Source organism: Corvus cornix, chromosome Z, assembly GCF_000738735.6.
Source record: "Corvus cornix cornix isolate S_Up_H32 chromosome Z, ASM73873v5, whole genome shotgun sequence".
Lineage (NCBI taxonomy): Eukaryota > Metazoa > Chordata > Aves > Passeriformes > Corvidae > Corvus > Corvus cornix.
Window position 1 is genome coordinate 52,662,646 of NC_046357.1, and position 22,811 is coordinate 52,685,456.

At 37.6% G+C, this 22,811-nt stretch overlaps 1 protein-coding gene across 3 annotated transcripts in view; it reads left to right on the forward strand.

Moving 5' to 3' along the window:
- PCSK5 (proprotein convertase subtilisin/kexin type 5) overlaps positions 1 to 22,811 on the forward strand; it is a 225,985-nt gene that overhangs the window by 1,454 nt on the left and 201,720 nt on the right. For all 3 annotated transcript variants that reach the window (XM_039566779.1, XM_039566778.1, XM_039566777.1), the window contains exon 2: positions 21,425 to 21,529. In XM_039566779.1, coding sequence (XP_039422713.1) covers positions 21,425 to 21,529 — 105 coding nt within the window. The remainder of the gene's footprint in view (positions 1 to 21,424; positions 21,530 to 22,811) is intronic.

Below are 22,811 nucleotides of genomic sequence, written 5' to 3' on the forward strand. Positions count from 1 at the left end.
GGCCACACCTGGACCGGCTAGGTCCAGACATCACCACTTCAGAAAATTCTTGGATCCAGTCAGGTTCAGAAACTGCAAGTGAGTAAATACCTGGTTCTCACTGGATCCCATCACACTGAAAAATGCCTCCTTCTGCAGTTAGGCACTGTTTAAAATGTCCTAACATCACTTTTTCATATGGGATTCATTCTCAGTGTTCCAGTCTTTCCTCGAAGTTGTTCTCAAAATACGAGTTGCATATGTAGGGTTTACAAGGTGAGTGCCTAAAAAATAAACAGTCCTGTTTCATGCTTGGGTGCAAACATCCAAGTACGTTCTTTCTAGACAGTAGTTTATTCTACGTGAATTGAAAGGTTAGAAATGAGCATTTACAGGTACAGAAGGCTTCCTTTTATACATGAGATTTACAAAAACGCAGCTGTGTTTACACTCCAGGCTTTTCATATCAACCAAATCAAAGTAAGACCCGATTATTATTGTGTTTTAAAATGAGCTCCCACTTACTATATCATTGAATCAAAAGTTTAAAGTACATCTCAGTGTTCCCACTCATTGCAAGCCTGAATAAGACAGCTGTGTGGTCAATTAAGATAAATAATTTACATGAGAAAAGCTGGAAAATGTCACTGGGGTAGCACAAAACATGATGTGTAAAGATGCAGTTATTTAGAAAAACTGAGTACCAACTTCTCTCATGGAGCGCTTAAGCAGGCAGGCAGTACTACTTCCAGCTGGAGGCACCAAAATTTGGTGTGTCAAAATGAAAGTGTTACCTTGGAACTACCATTTAGGAATCAAAATTTTTTGCACTGGCTTTCTTTTTAGTCTTACGTGTTTTTTGCTGAAGATGTTTGTATTTATATCTGGGCCCTTATAGTGCCAAAATAAACAATAGTCAGTTGCAGGATGCACTTTTCCCCATTTTTTCTTTTGTCAAGCTGGCTGGTCAGCTCAGAGCCTGCCTTTTTATACTTTGCATATGTAAACCCCATCCTGAATTAAGTAAAGAATGTAGTAAGCCTCTGTTGTTTCTTATGTGTCGGTGAAAGTGTATGTATACAACTATGAGATACCAATAATGGATAAATTACAGATTAGGTGTACAGATGAGACTGAGAGAAAATAGAGAATATAAGTAATTAAAAACTGTAAAATACTTTACTAGGTATATGGATGAAAAAAGAGTAGACTGTGTGTCCAGGTAAAGATGGGTAAATGGAGTAAGGTATTAACTTTTGGAGAAAGGGAATCAGGAACAGTTTGGATGGATGAGGTGGACTTGCTCATAGCAAGCTTTTTTCGTAGATCTGGAAAAGCCGGAAAATATTTGACACAAAACAGGAAGTGCAAAAAGAAGATGAGAATGGGGGAATAATCTACTGGTTATTATTGAGACACAATTGAAAGCAATTAAAAAATTTGTTTTGTGTGTGATGTTGAAAGACATTCTCTTAGCTGAATATGCTCTGAAGACAAGAGACACCAGTAAGCAGCATTTTCTCATAGAGTTACACAATAGGCATAATATTTTTGGTTACATTAAATTTGTGAGCTCACCTTTAAAAAGAAAGTGCAAAAAGCTAAATCAAAATCCCACTGCAGCTGGCCTAAAGAGCCAACTTACAAATTACCTGGAAAAATAGCCTCTTTAAAATATTCAAGATAAGAAGTAGTGAAACTGTATAAAAATGAAAGTCAGATAGTTGCAAACCAGGAGTATTCTGACAGTTAATTGTATGGTTAGAGCTGAAGGTAACTGTGGAAAAGAGGGGTTCTGAAGGTCTAATTCTTACTGACCATTCTGTTAATTTTGTGTTTGTGGAAAAATGGCATTGAAAGGTACATTAAGTCTATCAGTGGAGACAAGATGGTAGACCCAGGAAGGCTCTGAATTGTAAATACTGGCCAACATCCCTTCTCCCACTTTTTGTTATTTAGTGCATTCCTGGCAACAGGAGGAATTTAACTTATTGTTTTTTGATGCTTGTGTGATTTGGAGAATATCCAGTTGAGTCTTGAAATACCTCTTAAGTAATTTTCTTTGCCATGGCAAACCTGCAAAGGCTTCCTAAATGACTGCACAAGTCAATCAGAAATAGCTGGCGGAAGGAGGCATTAAAGAGGCCTTGAGACGACCTCCTGGTGAGCAACTGAGAACTCTTTCTCTCACAGCTTCTGGTAAACTTTTGTTGCTCCTAAACTTATGTGGTCTCTGTGTCTTGTTATGAAAACTCGAAGCTTTATCTTCTCTGTTCATTAAAAAGAGGAAATTTCCATTAATTTTTAGGGAACATGGCACAACAGAGAAAGAATCCTCTCTGTTTTTCCAGGCTGCGTGTGCTGTTTCCTGTTTCCTACAATTTGCTCTGATACACTTCTTGTTTATCTTGTATTTCCTGTATTACCAATGAGAGGTATGTCTTCTGTGTTTCATTGGACTTTAAACTTACACAAACATGAAATAGCAGGACTTAAATGCATAGAGTTGACTTCTTTCCCGCTTTTCCAATGTAGGCTTTTGTGACCTACCCTTGAAGTGCAATTAATAGTTTCTCCAGCAAGAAAAAGTTCATTGTTCTTTTTGCATGGGTCTTCTAAGACAGTGGTCTGGACTTGCAAGCCCTCTGGGACTGTAATAAGATAGCATAAGGTAAACCAGCCAGGGAGTTGTTCTAAGTTCCATGCTGGATGGAGCAATTTGGGTTATAGTATAATATATATTTGCATCCCCCAGCACCTCTTTGCTGGCATGTTTTCTGTTTTGCTGTGGCTGCACAAAGCAGACCTTTCCCTTAGAGCAAAGTATCTGTCACTAACATTCAGGAGAATTTCTTTCACTGTTGGCAGCTGTCAAGGGTTAAGCATATCGTCTGTGTAGCAATTTGTACGATAGGTTTAAATGTTGTGACTACTTTGCTGTCATCAGGTGCCAGGAGTTGCTTGTTCAGGCACTGGATTTTCCTTGAAGGTTCAGGAGCACAGGAGAAACAAACAGTTGATACCCGAAAGGTGATGGAAGAATGGAAGAGATAAAGATATCTTATCTGTGGTTGCAACAAGGGGGAGAAATGCTGCAACAGTAAACTTCAGATCCTGCTCTTCCTTTTTTCTTTCTTAAGTCTATGCAAGAGCTGAGGATGGATCAGCACTTTCCCACATCACATCTTTCCTCTCCTAATAGTATTCTTCCAGGAATTTTTCTTTTCTGATCTGTTTCAGAATTGAGTAGCCTATTCCCTGCCCTTCACAAGTGACAGACACCCTATCCTTCCAATTTTCTTCCTGCGAGGAATGCACGCTATTAACCAAAAGGCACCTAAGTGTGCTGAGCTTGAGCTGTGCCTCAGGAATCACAGTAAAATAAACAGATTTGGTTTTCTAAATAATGTAAATGCCGATGTCATTTGCCAGTAAGTGTTTTGTGGTGGTTTTCTTTGTTTGTTTGTTTTAATTGGGAGTATCAATTTAAAACCAGCAGATCACACAAAGATTTAGTAACTAATATTTCAGATCTGTTCATTTTAACAGTTCATTTCAAACCTGACATTCCATTGATGTCATAGAGATGTTGTGTAACAAGGTCAATTGATAGAAAGAATGGGAGGAATGGCCGTTTTTCATTTTCCAAATCTATTCCTGATGGGAGGCAGAAGTAAATTTTGCAAACTAAGTAGTTCAAATTGCAAGACAAGGAAGCAGTTAAGGAAGAAAGGAACTTATTTTGAGATGAAGAGCCTAAACTAAGGTTGTTGTCTTCATCAAAGGAAGGAGTTTGCTGCCAAAAGTCTACACCACTTTACATGGATGTCTGAAAAAAGCAAAATGATAGGCCTTTGTGCAAAGAAGTTCGAGTACCCCATTATATAGTTTTGACCTCCTGTTCCATAGTTTAATTCTGTGCTCTGTTTCAGGAATTTTGTACTGTTACTCAAATAGTACTTGAAGATAGATAAACTTTTTAATTTGCCAAGTATCTGCTCAAAATAAACATAAGTAATATAATAAATACAAAAATCTGAAGAATATTGGATTGGACAGAATCATCAGTAATGTATACCTTAAGGTGTTAATAAGTGGATTTTTGACCACAGTTTTAAACTACTCTGAAATTAACCAGTTTTAAAAGTGATTTTTTTTTCCAACTTCAGACTAAATTTAGCCATGGCCAGTATGATATATGTGTTCTTGTGTTTAAGTGGCTCATCTATCTCTCCAGTACATTTTCAGGGTCAGCCTTTATTTTTGTTTCTGTAGCTTCTAGCTTCCTATTAGAAGATAGACTTCCCACTCCTACAGTTATCATAGTTGCTGTGTTTTGATTGACATCTGTTTGCCTTGACCAGAAATGATGCCCTGCTTGTATACAACTTCTCCACTGCTTTGTACAATGCCATAATTAATTCTCATTCTCAGGCAAGATATTTCCAGTGCCATATTTTCATGTTTTACAGCTGTGTTCTGTGTACCTTTCTCTTCTCCTCCAAATAATCAACTGTAAAATCATCAAGTGGGGAAATACATGTCAACCATATCGTGTGGTGCTCTTTGTCACCTGCCAAACACGGGAAAGGATATGATCAAACAGAATCCTACTTGCCAAAGATACATACCTTAATACAGTAAGTGTTTATTTGGCAACATACTGGGCCCAATTCGATTGATACTTGCAGAATGAAAAACTGTTTGGAATGAAACATTGGCAAGTCCAGCAGAGTATGAGAACTGCAGAATGAAGTCCTGCCAGAACAGCTTGTTGTGGAAATTCTTGTGGATTACAAGATGTTGCACAATGGAGGTGAGATTGTAAAAAGCATGTTAATCAGACAAGATGGAATATACAGTTTAAACAAATGAGGAAAGACAAATTTGTATGCACAGACTCTTCCATATAGAAGGAACCTGATCCTAAGGGGAAAGCATACTTTTGAATAAGGGATAGCCATCAGCTAGGGCCCATCTTTGCATGTTCCCTTTTTTTTCCCCCGTTTGTTTTTTCTTTTTAGGATGTTTCGGTGCCAGCAGGCAGCAGGCATCACTTAGGTTTGTGTTCTGGGGCCAAATTGGAGTTATAGAGATGCTGCAAGTCACAATTAAAACCTGTGCTGTATATGTTATTCAAACTAGAACAAAACTAGTGGGTTTTGTGTAAGAGTTCTTGGAAGGCAGTGAACTGTTACAGAACAGTGCTGTGTGTCTGAAACTCCAGCTTAGAATTGGATAATGTTCTCCTTTTAGAAATACATAGTTTAATCAGTGGTAGCATGTAGTGATACTGCAATCAGCTAGAAAGTAAACTTTCTAATACAATTTTAAGTATTAGAATGCAGGCATTCTTTATTACAGTGCTAGATCAGTGCCTTCAGAGGATTTTTCTTCTAATCAAATGTGTGTTGTGAAACTTTACAGCAATGTATTTATTCCATCATGATTATACATATTCATTACTATGTGCTTCCTAGCTAATACATCAACTTAAATTCTCCTAGAACCAATTTACAGGCCGCCAACCCTTACTGGAAGTCCTTAAATGGTCCTAGAAGGTCACCTAGAGGGGTCTCTAGTAGTCGTATTCACTGAGTGCCCCCAATATTGTAAACCTTGCCTTGAACTTCTCTTAGGGCATGTGCAGTTTTTTTATGTTACATGACTTTGCCACAGAACACACTAGGTGCCTCATTATCTGTTTATCCACTGGTTCTTGCTATGTTTAGCATCCTGTATGTCTACTTTTACATTCTTTTATCTAGTTTGCTAGTTAGTCTTTAAGCGCTATTTTGCAACTTCAAGGGAACTGAAAATTTCCATTCTCTGTGTTGTCTGTCAGTAATTTCCTTTCTGGATAAACCTAGAGAATATTTCCTTTTCTTTTATTGAGCCTTTCTTTGCAGAACATATTTACACAGTAACCTGATGTCTTAAAGACAGACAGGAAAGAAAACACATGCTGTGCCGCACCTTTAAAGCCAGTAGTATGACATATAGGGCATAGAGAAGTAGATCCTAGAATACTTTTGTTCACCTGAGCAGCCCTTATTCAAATACACCCAACAGGATGCAAGGCTGTTCTGAGTCCATTAGAAGATCTGTCTAGGCACCACTACCACAGGCATAGGCAGTGGTTTTATATTACTGTCCTGGATGAGGAAGAACTAAACAAGCATCTGATGCTTCTCCCTAACACTCCCTTCAGCTGTTTTCAGCTAAGGAGCCTGCCTGAGCTGGATATGGTTTCTGCATACTTAGAAATTCTCAATGTTTTCTTTGTCCAGATTCTGGTTCAGTCTTTGAAAGAAAACTAAACTTTCAGCATCCACAATATTTTGTGGCAAGGATTTTTAAAGTTTGTTACTTCACTGTGTGAAGACACACCTCTCTTTTGCTTCTTACTAGCTTTGTTAGATGGCTACTAAAAGAGATGGTGAAAGACGATTTTTGTCCACTCTCACGCCATATGTGATTTTTTTAGATTTTTAATATTTTCCCCTAAATTATGTTGTATCTAGACTGAAGGGTCTTTGTTTATTTTGCCATTCCTCATACAACTTCTTCTGTGCCGTATCTTTGTCCTTCCTTTTTCTTCCACTTGGCAACTTTGTCAGGTCTGTTATTGTCCTTTGTATAGAGGGGACTAGAGCTACACAGTACGTAGTGTGACAAAACCTTTCATTATTCTCATAATGCCATGTACTCTGCACTATTCTTCATACTATAACTAATGTCTGGTATGTAATTTCCTGTGGGGACTTCTATTGAGATGAGTTTCCATGGATTAGCCTGCCATAACCCTGAGATTGTCTCTCCTTAATGGTACTGGGCAACTCTAAACAATTCATTTTAGTGTGATGTTTGGTTTGTACGTAAGTTGATCTACTTTTGTCTGTATTGAATTCCATTTGATACTGTTGTCACTCAGTTTTGCAGGGTCCTTCTGCAGTTCATGCACAGCCAGCTGTTGCAGTTTTTACACCTGTCGTGGCTGACATCTACACTTCATTGCTCACTCTTTCCCATGCATTTTTTTTGTAATGAAATAGTGTAGGTCCCAGAAGAGGTTCTGCAATGGAACCCAACAGAACTCCATCTGGCACCTCCACCCATTGCAAGAAACTAATTGCTATTTGATAAACAAATAACTAGTTAATTAATTTTTGTTTTGTTTTGATTGCTTACTTCTGCAAAGACCTTATGCAATGGGTTCTTAAATTCTTAAAACCTCTTGGTGAAGAACATTGCCAAAAGCCTTTTGGAAGTCCAACCAGAGTATATCTATTTACCCATCTCTATTTATCTGCTTGGCCACTTTTAAGAACAGTAATAAACTTGTAAGGCAGAATTCTCCTCTGTTTAACTATTTCCAAAGCAGTGACTCTTCATCCAAGTGTCCATTAATTATCTTATTTCTTAGTTTCTACTAATTTTTCTAGTAGTGACTTGGAAGTTCATAGTGCGTCACCTCACATCTCCTCTTAAAAGTTGACATCACATTTGTCACCCAGCTGTTCTGAAATGTGGAAACTGATTTTTAAATGAGATTTTCAATTACTTTAATTTACAGAGTGTTTTTATTCAGTTATTCCATGCATATTCCTTCAACATTTTGAACTGCAGAATGTCAAGTATTGTATCTCGAGTAACTGATCTGAGCTGAACTGACACAAATCAATCAAACACTAAACTTTGAAAAAACTCTGATTCTTTTGTGAGTATGCTGTGCTCCAATCAGCCAAACATAAATGAACAGCTTTTAACTGGGGAAGTTCCCCTAGCCCTCTTGGAAATTAGTAGACCCTTTCCCTGAAGGATTGGACTGCAGAGTAAGCTGTTTATGTAAGCTGTTCATGAGCAACCAAGCCCCATCTTGTGCAACTGGTAGTTTTACCAGTGGGGTATAGAGTGAAACTAATGCAGATACCTACAGAGTGGTCTTATAGCTCAGATTAGCTTCTTTTTTTTTTTAAAGTATTGTACTCCATGAAGTATTCAGTAGCAGTTTATAAAAGTCTCAGTATTCTCTTAGTAAAGACATTAGAAATGCTTTTGCATGTACCCCAATTATATCAGTAAGGTTGACAAACTAGATGTATCCCATTGCTACCACACAACACGAGCTCCAGCCCTAGCTAGCATGGCAGTATCAACTGTGATATTCTCTACAGTTTTCTTCCTTGCTCCTTTGTAAACAAAATAATTTGCTTTCCATGAATTGAAAGTACAACATTAATAAGATTTTATTCATACCTAGTTGAAATAAAAGTTCATTCTGGAGGATACATGTATGACAATATCTGGAATTGCTTTGACGCATCTGACATATGCACATCACCGCATCGCTGTCGTTACTCCTTTCTGCCTGTCTGATCAAGCCGAATGTTTGCTTCAGCTTGGAGTAGTTTAAATTTCCATTGTCAGTTAACAACAGACCCCTACCAGTGAATTTTAGGTCAGTGCATGATGAGGGTGGCCAACTGACAAATCACAAAACCATCACCTGGGAAAACTGGTAACTGTAATTGAACAGAGTTGCAGAACATTGTTTTCTGTAAGAGTTAGCTATTCCATGACCCAAAAGGGCCTCGGACTGTATTGGCATCAATAAATGGTTTAGCATTGCAACAGATGGGTCTTTTTGAAGCTTTCTTGTATATAAATGCCATTCCAGTGGCATGAAATATGAGCAATTTCCATTTCTTGCCTGGCAAATACAAATACTAATCTGGCAAACATAACTGCATGGTGAGTGGTTCTAGTGGTGGCTGAAATCTGTGTAGTTTTTCTGATGTTTCTTATCCTGTAGGACTCTCAAACAGTGTTTTAAAATAGAAATGAAAATCCATTTATAAAGAAGAATACATAGTTTTATCCAATGCATTGCTATCATTCTGACTATCTTTTCCCTATTTCAGTATATTGGTATGCTTAATATCAATGGATTAAACAAATGTACAGTAGAAACTTTTATCCTTTCTCCAAGAAGAAACACTTCCAGGCATTCTCTCAGCCCTGAGGTTGTAAGATTCTGCTCTCCAAATGAGATCACCAGAGAATGTTTGTATGTGTGAAATGGATAGGGTCTGAGAACTGTAACTTGTTTATCATTAGTTTTAGTAAATTTAGATGTTTTGTAATGAGTTGGGTATCAGCTCTCTTTGGCTTTTCTCTGTAGTCCAAGGTAATTTAGAAGCTTAAGTTAGTTCTTAATGACATTAATGCACTGTATCTAAAATGTAGGCCTCACTGGGGTCTGGGTTGAAAAAAGATTAAGTCCTTCTTCCTTAAATTCTTATTGTAGTTTCCATTAAACATAATGGAAGATTCCAGTGAATCCAGTGAAAGCCTAATTGAATCTTCTAGCACTTTGACAAATGGTACAGCAAGAGATACCTGTGTATGTCTGAATTAATGTAACTTTTTTTTGTGTGTTGATTTTATTATTGTTGTGATTGGAAAGCAACTTTAAGTAGAATATTGCTAGACTGGGTTAGACATATTCTGTGCTAGAATAGAGTCCCTTGGTGTGCTGTAATACTATTCAAATCCTCACTAAGTGTTAGTTACGATGATGAAGGTGTTCTATTTCTTACTGTGCTTGAAAGCTACATAATGCAGTCTTTTGGGGGATGATTTTTTTGGTCTCATTTGCTCACTTACTTGCTTTTTCTTTTAGTCTATCTTTAGATTCTGTCAAAGAGAATTTTTTTGTGTTCATATTATTAAACTGTTACATGAACAGGTGTTGCTTTAGTTGTCCTGTCAAAGTCAACAGGGTTACATATGGAGACATAAATAAAGAATGCTGACAAAAGCTTAACTTTTACACACAAAAAAAAATAAACCTTTGTACAGCTCCAACATTAACCAAGCAACGTAGATGAATGTGTCAGTAACCTGGGGTTCTGGACAAGTTGCATGCTTCTCTGTGTTTGGTTAAACATATCGTAGAGAGTGGAAGATACCAGACTTCGCTAGAGTACAAAGTTGAGGAAGTCTGATCTAGGTTAACTGTATAAGAGAGTTGGATTTCGTGCCTACACACCCCACATAGATGAACTTAACTCTGTCTTAGATATTCCCATGAGTCACTTCTTTATTACTCTTTGGTAAATTTTATCGGTAATAGAAAAGGAAATTGCTTAAGTCAAGTCTCATGAGAAAGTTAGTTAAATGAAAACATTGTATTTCCTATGACCAGTAAGAACTGATTTGTAAGACAAAGTACAGCATGAAAAGGTTTATCGCTGGCAATATAAATGTTCGCTGTAAACAGTATGGCTAGTGTAAGTCACCACATTAGTCACTTTGAATAGTATAAATTCCCTTGCTATTAATGTGCTTAGGAGTTTTATATTGATGTTTAAATAACTGGATACAGATATAACAGTATTTCTACTGCTATAGAAGAGCTACCCAGTTCTTAAATCTTACTCATACAAGTTACCCCATTAGAATTGACTGCTCTTGATTTATGCTTCTGAAATTCATTAGTTTAAACAGTTATTTCTGACTTAGAGTTTTGTAAGTGAGAAGGGACTTGATCCCATGGGACTGAGTAGGGTAGATGTTTACAAATTTCAGAACAGGGACAATGCCTATTAAGTATTTCATGGTCAAGATTTAAAAGGAAATTAATATGAACATTGTTTGTTGTGACACTTTTCTTGCAGTAGTTTCTCAAAAAATAAAACCTCTTAACTAACCTTTATACGGTTCACATGAATGAAGTAGCCTTGTCAGATCTTTGTCAAGCCTCATTCTTATGCTTTATCATAATTACATATATGAGAGTACAGCTGAAGAAACATTACAAAGAAACAATAATCTTTAGAATCTGGAGTAGCTAATAATGTATGGTATATGACAGTTCTGTTTTACTTCCAACAAACATTAATGGTACTGCGTGAGTATACATCCTCACTGTCTCATCATTTTACATTTATTTAGTGATATAACATGAAATAGGATTGGAAGTCAATAAAATAGAGACAAAGGTCATTTCAGTTTATGCAGTATATAATTTAGACATTTTAAATTACAGATTATTGTGTTTGGAAAGGAGAAAAAAAAAGATTTCAGAAAGCAGTGGCTCAAAATTAAAAGTTAAAGGTATTTGTTTCCTTTTTGATAGCTTCATCAAAATGGTTACTGTGGTACTGGAACAAACATTACTATATTGCCTAACAACTTCTTTGCAGATAAAAAATAAGTTTGTTATGGCTTGAACTTGCAAATGCATGATGAATTCATTGAAGTCACTTTAAGTACTGCAGAGGTTACTTTTGTTTGTTCAGCGTAATATAAAAACACAGCGTAATATAAAAATACAAAATATAAAAATATAAATGCACTCATTTTCACTTGCAGAAACAAGGTGGTGACTCACTGGGCTTCACAAAAAGGGACATAGACTACCAGTTTATGTTATGCTGGTTTTTGTATTGAAAAGAAAATAATAGAAACGATGAATGAGAATGAAGGCAGTAACCGATTTCCTTTTGAGTATTTTCATGAAAAATGTAATGTTGCCCTGGAACTGCAAGTTAATGGTCACACATTTGCTGTGTAACGTTGCATTACTTTATTTGACAGAGACATGAACTTGCCAGTTGCTGCAATGCTCACTAGGCAAAGCTCACAGTGACATGGGGTTGCAATTATTAATACCCGTAATCACTGTACTTGAATTTTAACATTTCACATGGCATATATGGAAATGGCTTTCTTTACCATCTCCCCCCAAATGTTTTAGGTTAATATGTCTGTTGGAATCTGCACTTCATAAACCCCTCTACCACTGTGCAGTAATTAAGGACCTGTGTTCATTAATTTTTAGCTATTTTTTTGAACATTGTTCCAATAGTGACAACCTGTTTATCAGTCACGGAGAAGAGGTGAATGAAACCCTGACTGACCTTCAAAGAAATTTTTCAAGTACTCAGTGACATTTTCATTTTTTCAATTTAATGCTTGAACAATCAACACAGTGTCCAGATATCTTCAACTTCTCACTTTTTATTCATTCTTAACATCACTGAGGGCATATTTGTAGCCTTCATCTATAGGGAAGTGGTACCACATACCAGTGTTCAAAGGGTGCTGATACACAGCACAGGGCAGATATTGTCCTCCCATAAAGAGTGATGCATGTTCTTCTCAGAGCTGCAACTGCAACAGAGAAGGGTAGGGGCCAAGCTCAAGCCCGGCTTCTGTCATAACCTTTGCAAGGAATATGTATTTACTGTGGTCTCCTGTTACCTGTGACGTGTAAGGCTTCACTGCTTATCCATGTAGGACTCAAACAGCTTTTCCTTGGCTTTGTTTACCTGATGGGTGTCTTTTGGATTTCTCTTTTTATAATTTGACTTCAGTATTCTTCTTTTTTTACCTGCACTTTTAGAAGTAGCACCATTTGTAATCAAATATGATCAAAGTATATTTTTATTTTAAAGAAAATCAGTTAACCTCTCCCACTTTTCAGAACTCAATGAGGCAGAAAGTTCATAATTTCAATAACAACAGGATTTACACAAATATATAATCTAAGGAAAGATGCCAGAGTCCTGTTTGGAAGGATTCCTCCTAGTAGTGTAGATTCAATTAATAAAGCTTAGTATGATTTAGCATGTATTAGAATGAAAGCTATGATACAGCTTGAATTATTTTCTTTCTAATACCTAAATTGATCTTACCTCTTGATTTGTACTAAAGCTTGTTTGTGATACAAACTTTTTGGGTTTTTTTAAATTATGTAAAACACTTTATATTGCTATTTGGTTGTTAGGTTTTTTCTCTTTATTTTTCAAAATAATTCCACATGTTAAATAAGGTTACCAAGGGAGCACTGAAGTACTGTAATTTCAAAAAGCAGAATTTCATTTGACAATATTTGTTTAAAATACAACTGTACAAAGCAACCTTTATATAGAAAGTGTGATGTAGGAAGCTTTTCCCAATTCACCTCAAGTTTTAAATTTTATGAATCAGTTAGAAGTCTCACAGGAAACATAATTCGATTTATGTTGCTAGATATATTTTATAATATATTTTCAGTAGGGCATTTCTCTATACAGAAAAGTAGAACTTTGATTTTTAAAAATAGTTTAGAATAAATCTAACTGGAATTTAGAATTCCACATTTAAACATAGCTTTAATTTTAATTAAATTATATTTTAGAATTGGGAGTATAAATATATTTAAATTATATTCTGTAATGCAGTAGAAAGCCTTGAAAAGAAAAACTATGAGGAAAAACTACTTTTATAGAGGTAATCCAAAGTCAAATATACCAACTGTCTTGGTTTGAGACAGTTTAAAGCGGTGAGCACTCTGAAATGAGGAACATCCCCCTTGATTCCAACCAATCCCTTCCCACCAGTAAGGAATGAGATAAGAGGAGATATAAGTGAAAAAATAAGAGTTTAGTAACAGCATGCCAACAGGCAAGGGAAAAAAAGTAAATAACTGCTAGATAGCGAACTGCTAAATCTCACAACCCCAGGGAACAAAGTGAGACCCCAATGCCGGAAATGATCTTTCCTGAGATGGTGCCAGCCAGAGGTGGCCACATGGCTGGAGGACAAAGGGAAGATGATGTCACACCTTCCCTTCCAAGGTGGCACCCTCCAGACAACCATGTCTTTCTCCCTGGAGCAGGAAGCCAATGGACTTGGCTTGCAGGAGAGGGATCGCCTGCAGCGACCAGCAGGCACCCGTGGAACTCACCCTAAGGCAGCTCAAAACCGCCAACTGCAGCCTCTCTGAGATGCACAAAACTCCGAAAAACTAAAAGAGAATCCAAAAAGGGAAGACAAAACCTTTGTCTGAGCAAAGACCAAACAGCCCACGAAGTAAATATCACACTGTGAAGAACCGGAAGCAGCCATGAGAGGATTTTAAAAATTCCCATGATGGCATCCCCAGACATACACACAGCATACCTGGCTCTGTAGGGTCTTACAGTAACAATTTTTGGGCACAGATAGATATGGAATACAATAACATAACTGTGAAAAAACTCAGCTTTGATACTGAATTAGAACAATATATAAAAATTATAATTGACTCAGTATATCGATGTGTTTTAATCCTACTAAGAAAGGCACATGAAAATTAAAAGGCTGGAGTTTATTTTTCAATTTTAAGAGTTAATGTATTACTTTATTTTTAAAACAAAATACAGCAGCATTTAAGCAACAGCAGTGACATTATCTTAAAGAACATAAGGCCGAGCTACTTTATTTTAATGGCTGTTATTTAGTTTTGGCATTAACTATTTAAAAAATCAAACTCTACTTTCCTAGCTCACGGCAAGTGCCCAGACAAAATTTCTCCATTCCAATAACTGAAACGTAAATGAAAAATACGAAGGAAGGTCAGAGTGGTGTATTTTAATTCAGTAAGGTGGTAGGCTTTCCTCTCTATTTAAGCAGAATGAGAAGGAACGTCAGTGGTTAAATGGTAAAGTGTTACATTCTTACCATATTGAAGAGATGCAACCTGATTTACTTCTATGGAATTGCGATGTTTCTCCTGAAATAGCCATGTGATTTTTTCAATGTTGCTCTCTATTTTGCAGTTTTCTCCATTTTTTACATGCAGGTGGTTAAGAAGGGAATCTGATTTTTTCAGCCGAACTATCCTTTCCTCCAGACTGAAGATTCAATAAACTGGGCAAGAGCTCCTGCTTAGAGTATAGGCTTTTTTCCATCTAGGGGACTCAAAAAATTCTTCAGGGAGAGGGGATGTATTTCAGACAAAGGCAAACTTGTTCAGAGTGTCACTATTCAGGAACAGCAACACTTTGCAGACATCAGTTCCGTTTAACACAAACCTGAAGAAAAAGGAATGAGGGAGAAGCAGATATGAACTGGCGAGTTAGGCACATACAGGTATCTTCCTACCTTGAGCACATACAGAGATATCTTCACAATTTGGGCAGTTGAATTTCTGTTAGTTCATTTGGCTTAAAATAGGAAACTAAAACAATTTAAAAAACCTCTCAGCTTGATGTTGTATTTGGGAGAGAAAGAGCCCTCATCTCAGTCTGCAGCTCAGATGTCTGAGCAGCTCTGTCTTTACGGTGGTTGCCCTCCAGCCTCAGTATGCTGGAGATCTGTCAGTGCTGACCCAACAGTGGTGTTTTAGGCAAGAGAGATGGAGGCTGAGAAAGTGTGGTCACTACTGTAGTATCTTAGAGTGAAAAAACCCCATCCCAGTCCCCCTGCAAACTCCAGTACACAGTTTTGTTTCTTGGAATACATGTCAAGTTTAGGTTCCAGGTCTTGAATGAAAATGACCTTTTCAGATATGGGTTCTTTAATTTGGGTGGATCAGTGAACAGCTAACAGCCTCGGCAGAGCTTTCTTGCCCCTAAATGCTGAACCAGAACCCTGGTTTTAAGATGCTTTACACTTGCTTTTATGGATTGACCCAAGAAGGAAAGGGAAAGGCAGTTTTCTGTAGCATCATCGAACCTATGGATAACAACGGGCCAACAGGGATCAGAATTAAGGACTATGGGCTCACCTTGTGAGATTTCAGATTTAAATTTTAAGTGAACTTTACACCTGGTTTTGTTAAACCTCATTAAGATTCTTATGGGCTCACTTTTCAAGCTTGTCTTGGTCCCTCTGAATGGTATCCTGTTCCTCTGGTGTGTCAGCTGCACTACTCAGCTTGGTGTCTTCCAGGCCATTCTGTGATTCTGTGTGGGCTCGTTTTAACAACCAACAGGGAACTAAACTCTATATAAGCCACTCTCTTTCCCCCACCCCTTATGATAATGGAGGAACAATAGGAGAGATTATGTAATAAAAATATCAGTTTACTAAAATCAGAATAACCACTGCAATATCAATAGTAAAAAGTACACAAAAAGAAGGTGCCTTACCCACAAAAGAACACTTACCAACAGGAACAAAGAAAAATGCTTCTCAAAGATAGCACCAGGTGTGGTCTCCAAACAAAGGCAATATGGTGAGGAGAGCTTCCACAGCATAATGTTCTCCCCTGTCCTCCCACCCGGCCCAAAAAGAGTGGAAAGCAGGGACAAAAAAGCTGGAAGCTAGTTCATCTGAATAATGGAGTTGTGCAGCTGCTGTCTAAGCTCGGCCCTCTGCAGTTGTTTGAACTGCCGCCTCCAACGCTCTCCTGCTTGGAGCTGTCCACTTCAACACCACATCTCCCATACTAGTGCTCTGGAGGAAAAACGGGAGGAGGGAAAAAAACTGGCGGACAGCGGAAGGGACCAAGTCCAGTCCGCCATGGTTTAAGGGGACAGTCCACTCTGCTTATGTGACTGGGGCAAAAGTGGTGAATTCCCAGTTTCTGGCCCTGGCTTTTTCCCACTGAAGCCGTGCCCCTCAATGATGATGTGGGTGGTATTGAATAAACAGGGCTAAAAACTCTACCCCCTTTTCTCTGCAACTGGGACACTATGAAACTGTTTAAAATGTTGTCACATTGTACAGAGGACACCAGAAATGATATTTCAGAGAAAAATGAAAATGCTTCGATCTGAAAAAATGTAAATATTTGAAATAGAGTTGAAGTGATTTCGTTAAAGGGAGATGATAACAGTAAACCTAATAAACTTTCTTTATCTCTCTGGTTTTGATATTTTCTTCTATCAAGGACTTTAATACTTCAGAAATTTTTTGCAGTTCTGAAAAATCGCAAGGGTCATACCTTCACCTCCTTGTGAAATCCAATCCTGTGCCTGTTTATAATGGTTTATATTCCAGCTCTGCACAAAGGCAGCAGATCTGTGCTTCTTTGGCTCTTCTAGTGTCTTACTGAGTTCAGAGTCTTATTTGTGCCTGAGCCATCTTCCTTTCCAAATCCATTTAGGAGCAAAGTCACTAAAGCCTGGAGAAACAGGGACCCTTAAAATATATCCTCCAGTTCACCAAATGAGTAGCATGTTGTTTTCTATTCAGCCCGCTGGGAGAAGAACATTTTGTACCTAGATGTTTAGAACACTTGCCTCTTAAAAAAAAAATATTATCTACAAGCTAAGAAGCATCTCTTAGGTTCCTGCCCAGTAGTTGGAATGACTTCCCTGCTCTTGTTTAGCTAGACAGCAGTTTCAGTTAGTTTAGTTTCACAGATTAGTCAGATAGGACAGTTTGGTGACCATATAAATATATTGAAAGTACGTTTAACAGTCAGCTTTAGAATTTGTATTTCCTTGTGGAGTTCATGGGGACACAATGCACATGTAGATTAATTCATTCAGTAATTATCTCCTAAATTATCTTACTATTACCCTAGATTATAAAACAACATATGGAAGAAATATTTTTAAGAGCACGCTTAGAAAGTTTCATTCTTGTTTCATGTTATCTTTAAAATTAACACATTTTCTCAACTTTATATAAAAAATAATACCTGATAAATACAAATTTAATGTAAATATGTGAATGCTTTGGTTTTCTGGGATGCTGCTGTGATACCAATTGTTAGTTCCAAGAATTATTTCATCCTTGAACAAACATAGTATAGTACAACTAAAATGTACGTATAGATCTGTTGAAAATGTTTATCTACAAATACTACTTTGAAAAAGATTAGGTCTCCCCTACCCCCACTGTCCATTCTTTTTCCTTTGGCCAGGCAATACTTCCCTATTTCTTTTTAAAGAAATCATGCCCTCTGTTTAAAAAAAAAAATAGGGCGATTACAAAGATTTCCCAAGGATATATGAGTTAAACTGCCGTCAGTCTCTAGCAGTGGTCGTTAGCTCTGGTGTTTCTGTCTAGGTATTGCTTTTCTGTGAGAGTGCTTCTAGGACCTGGGAGTTAAAAGTATAAAAAACAATTTAACAAGAACATACACAATGATAAGTTTTATTATGCTTTAGTTATATGGTTTAACTCTTCTTCCCAGTAGTCCAAGGAATTGGAAGGTCTAAGTAAATTCCCATTAAGGTAAAAGGAGGCAAAAAATTTTTAGTAATACTGGTGTTACTTTGCTGTGAAAGGCACTGGCAGTTAGTGAATATGAATTTAATTATCTTAAAAGATTTGGGTGCATTTTAATTCCTTGTCAATTGTGAACTAAAGCTGTAGGTCTCACAATTCTAAATAATCACTATTATTATTTGAAAACTAACGGTGTTTGGAAGACATGGCGTTGCAATTATCATACATAATTCCGAGGGCTTAATTCCATCTCCTCAGTCCAAGTTCTCAGAGGCAGTAGAGCTGACAAGGATTACAAAGTCTCATGCTGTCCCCTTTGGGCTGGAAGCACACAGATCTTCCAGTCTCTTCCATATGGATGGCTAATGCTGCTAAACTGTAGAACCTCCAGGAGTGCAATTAGGTCATCTCCTAAGTTTGCTGGTTTGAATGCCCTCAGAGTGGTCAGCTAGAGTTAATCTTTAGTAAATAACGAAATAAATAAACCCCTTAAACTAGTGCAAGACAAAATACTGAGGACTGGGTGATATTGAGACCTTTGTAGCACAAAACAGGATGGATGCTTATTTTCCCTGTAATATAGCCTTTCTATTTAAACAGTTCTGTGAAGTTGTAAAATCGAGTTGCTTGTCTGAGCTGAGTCTTTTCAGTAATGTGTGTGCTTGTGTAGACACACAGACAAAGTAGTGGGTTTCTAATGCACTCCAAAGGCAGCAACGTCTATAAAAGTTCAGTAACCTTTATAGGTTACTGCTGTGGTGAATATGCACTGTACAGGTCTCTGAAGACTTACGAAGCAAGACTTAACATCACTTCCCAGCAGCTAGCACTTCAATCTTATTTGAGGCTATTGATGAGTCCAGGAAACATCCTGGAAGTAATTGATTACATCCCTCCGTCTCAGGGAAGCATGCCATCACTTGCACTTGCGCTAAGCCTGGTGTAAAATTTCAGTGATTGTTATAAATAATAGTAGTGTAAAAAGAGTGCAACAGTTATCTGATGCTACTGGTCTGTGCTTGAATTGGAAGGGACCTACAGTGGTCATCTAGTTGACAAATTCAGGGCTGACGGAACAGTTGCAGTACATTATTAAGGGCATTGTCCAAATGCTTCATAAATACTAACAGGCTTGGGGCATTCACAACCTTCCCAGAAAGCCTGTGTGACTATCCTCTTGGTAAAGAAACACATCCTAAAGTCCAGTGTGAACCTTCGCTTGATGCCATTTTGAACCATTCCGACACATCCCTGACTCCTAGGGGGAAGAGATCAGCACCTCCATCTCCTTGTCCCCTGCTCTGGAAGCTGTAGATAGAGAGCAGTGAGGTTACCTGCCTGCTATTCTCCAAGCCCAAGTGCTCAGCCCCACTTCACAAGCCTTGGCTTCCAGGCTGTTCCTCAGGTTTACTGGCCTGCTCTGGAGGCGTTCAAGGACCTTCACATCCTTCTTAAATTGTGGGGCCCAGACCTGCACACAGTACTCTAAATGAGGCTCACCAAAGCTGAGTATGGTGAGATAACCACCTCCTCTGTCTGGCTGGTTATGCTGTATTTGAGGTACTCCAGGATGCAGTTTGGCCTCATGGCTGCCCAGATTCATGGCTGAGTCACGCTTAGCTTGATGTCGGCCAGCACCCTCAGGTTACTCTCTGCAGGTCTGCTCTTCAGCCCCTTCTCTCCCATTTTATGCTTGTGCCTGGTGTTACTTCATCCCTAGTGCAAAATCCAGCATTTCAACTTTTTAAATTTCGTCCCATTAATCATAGCCTAACGCTCTGATCTATCCGGATGCATCTGCAAGGCTTTTGGTCTCTCAGGAGAGTCAACAGCACCTCCCAGTTTGGTATCATCAGCAAACTTGCTAATGGAGCACTTAAATCCTATATCCAGGTTGTTGTTAAGCATATTGAGCAGAGCTGGTCCTAGAACTGAGCCCTGAGGAACAGCACTGTTGACTGGCCACCAGCCAGATGTAACCCACTTCACTACAACTGGGCTCATCTGTGCTGTGCTGAAGATGTGCCACTTCAGCTGGAATTGCCTTTCAAAGAGAAAGCAGCATGTAAATTACTCTAGTACTAATATACTTTAATTAGTCTTAGACAAACCAATTCCTATTTAATTTATGATAAACTAAATTGATTTAACTGAATGTTTTGGTATTTTTGTTACACTAGACATAAGTTACTCATCCCAAAATGAAGATATTGATGGACCACTCACACAGACTGGCATTAATATCCTGGACCCTGTTGCAGTTTTCCCCATTAGGCGAATTCATTTAAATTGTTGCTGTTTTCTATTAATATCAGTATTTGTAGTCTACTTTCATATTTTCTCAAGATTTTTGTTTACTAATATTCTAAATATTCTTGGAATTCATGAGTGATTTATTTCTAGTTCTCTGCATGTCTTTGCTGCTGAACTCCCAAGTTTCCTGCATGTGTGTTCTTATAGATGCAAATTCAGAAATCTGAGGGATTTTTTAAGGTGAAAGTTTTCAAGTGTTGCTCCATCCTCTTAGATGATATCGTTCAGCTCCATTTGGAAAACCAAGCCTGTTTCAGGAGGTCACTTTGAGTTTTAACTTGAAATGACAGTAGGCTCAATTGTACCTTTTTTGCTTATCATTGAGGAACTTGAAACTAAATTACTAAGTATCTTACAAGATTTGCAGTGCAATAATAGGTCAAATTCGTATGAGTTCCTATGAGTTCAAATTCCTCCTTGAATTGGAGAGGCATTCTCCCAAAGACAAGGAGACTGAATGTTAGTTTGTAGGTGAGTGAAAGTGAAGTTTCAAGTTAAAAATGAGAAATGAAACCAGCCATATTGATGACTCTGGAAAGGAAGATTTCTTTTTCAAATTGTGATGGCCATCTCACTTAAGTATTTATATTTCAATTGTTTACTGAAGGGATAAGTCAGAAGCATTTTTATTACACCATTGTGAAATTTGCAGTTTTGCATGAATTGATTTTGTACCTCAAATGAGTTATTATCCTATGAAGTTACCATTTCCATCTTTCTTTCTTCTACTTTTGCTCTCATTTGACAGAATGGGAAAACAGTTACTGTTGTATAGTCTGATGCTGTGAATGTCCTTTTCAATAACCAAGTCTAGTGTGTTTTACAGTGCATTTCCATAAGCAAACTGGATGGAATGCTTTTTAATAACCCTATAGCCATTTAATGATTTTTATACTTGTCGTTTAAGGACAGTTTGGATATAGAGAAGTACTGCATATAAATTAAACATTAAAAAGGTAGATAGAGCCAGACTAAGCAGCTCAGTTATAGTCTTTGGTTATGCAGTTACTGCCTCAAGGATACTTCATATACTTAATATCATATGTCTTTCTTTTGAAAGATGATCAGTGGGTTCAAGTAACATTTCAGCACAGAGGAAATTGCATAATTTATAGACTTTCCAAAATGAAAAACAGGAAACCAGTTTCATTAAATTAAGTCTTCCACTCCTTTTTTTTCTTTTCTGCTCTTACAGATTGGAACATTGAGGGACTACTACCACTTCTACCACAGTAAAACAATTAAAAGGTCAGTTCTCTCAAGTAGAGGTACCCACAGCTTCATTTCAATGGAACCAAAGGTAAGAAAATCCATGCATGTATTTGAGGAAAAAGCCTTTGCATTTTTTATATGAGATACTATACCAGAGGACATTCACCTGAATGACATATAGCATTACAAGGATTAACCCTATCTGTTTTCTAAGGTTCTAGTTCTCATTAAAACAAAGTGAAGATGATACCATGCTATTAAGTATGTGCTATTCTTGGAACATAAGGTCCACCATTATTCCTGGATGAGTACTTGAATTTTGTTAATGCACTAATTACTGTGCTATGCTTCTCTGCAAAACCACATGTGTAAGATTTATTCTTGCAGATCCCTTCTGTGAAACAACCAGCTTTAAAAATGCAATGTGGGATGGTACAATGTTCAGAGGAAAGTTTCTCTTGCTTTTTTTCTTGTCTTCTTCTGGACTTGGTCTATGAGGGATTAAAAAGAATACTCTTTTCTGTGGTCCTTTTGGTAGTTCCACTGATCTTAATTTTAAGATCTGCATACCATTTCTTTGTAGCACACATTATAATAGGTAACTGCCAACACAATTTAATTACTCGTTTATAGTTAAGTATAACATCCTCTAGTATCCTACCCAGGACACACTTTTGTTTGAACCTTTAATTTCAATGATTAGTATCTTATTCACTGACTGCAGAATTGGACTGCCTCTGGTTTTCTTTTAGAAAAAGTTTGGTGAAGATCCCATTAACTTTTTTTATGCTGTTCATGCAACGCAGTCTTGCCAACAAGCCCCCGGGCCACTGGAGTGGTAAAAACAGAGTCAAGCTTTTCTTAAATTATTGGATGATGAATGTTCCCTGTGAAGGATTTGTCAGGTTTTACTTAACAAATCATTTATGAGAAGTAAAAGTTACTTGTGAAAGAGTTTGAACACTGTACAAATTGAGCATCATATAGGAATACTTCTGCCATCTGGAAAACTGTATTTAGGGCTGAAGTTCCTCTTGAGGATGGGACAAGACTAGGAATGTACACAAAAAACTGTGTTCAATCCTGTGGTCATGAGGCTGAACTGCTTAACCCTTTGAGAGCACCAGCAGCTCTGCTGAGCAGTGTATGTTGGGGACTAGTATGAAAGTGATCAGGGCCCAAATCTATGTTCCCACGAGTACTGAGACCCACCATTCAAGCAACAAGCACTGCACACAGAATAGGCGAAAATGCAAAAGGAAGGGAAAGTGTTCACATCTGCATCAATTCATGCTCTTTCCATATGCACAGAGGTGGAGCGATTTACACACAACTGCACAAGTTCGCTTGCATGTACCACCATAAACTGT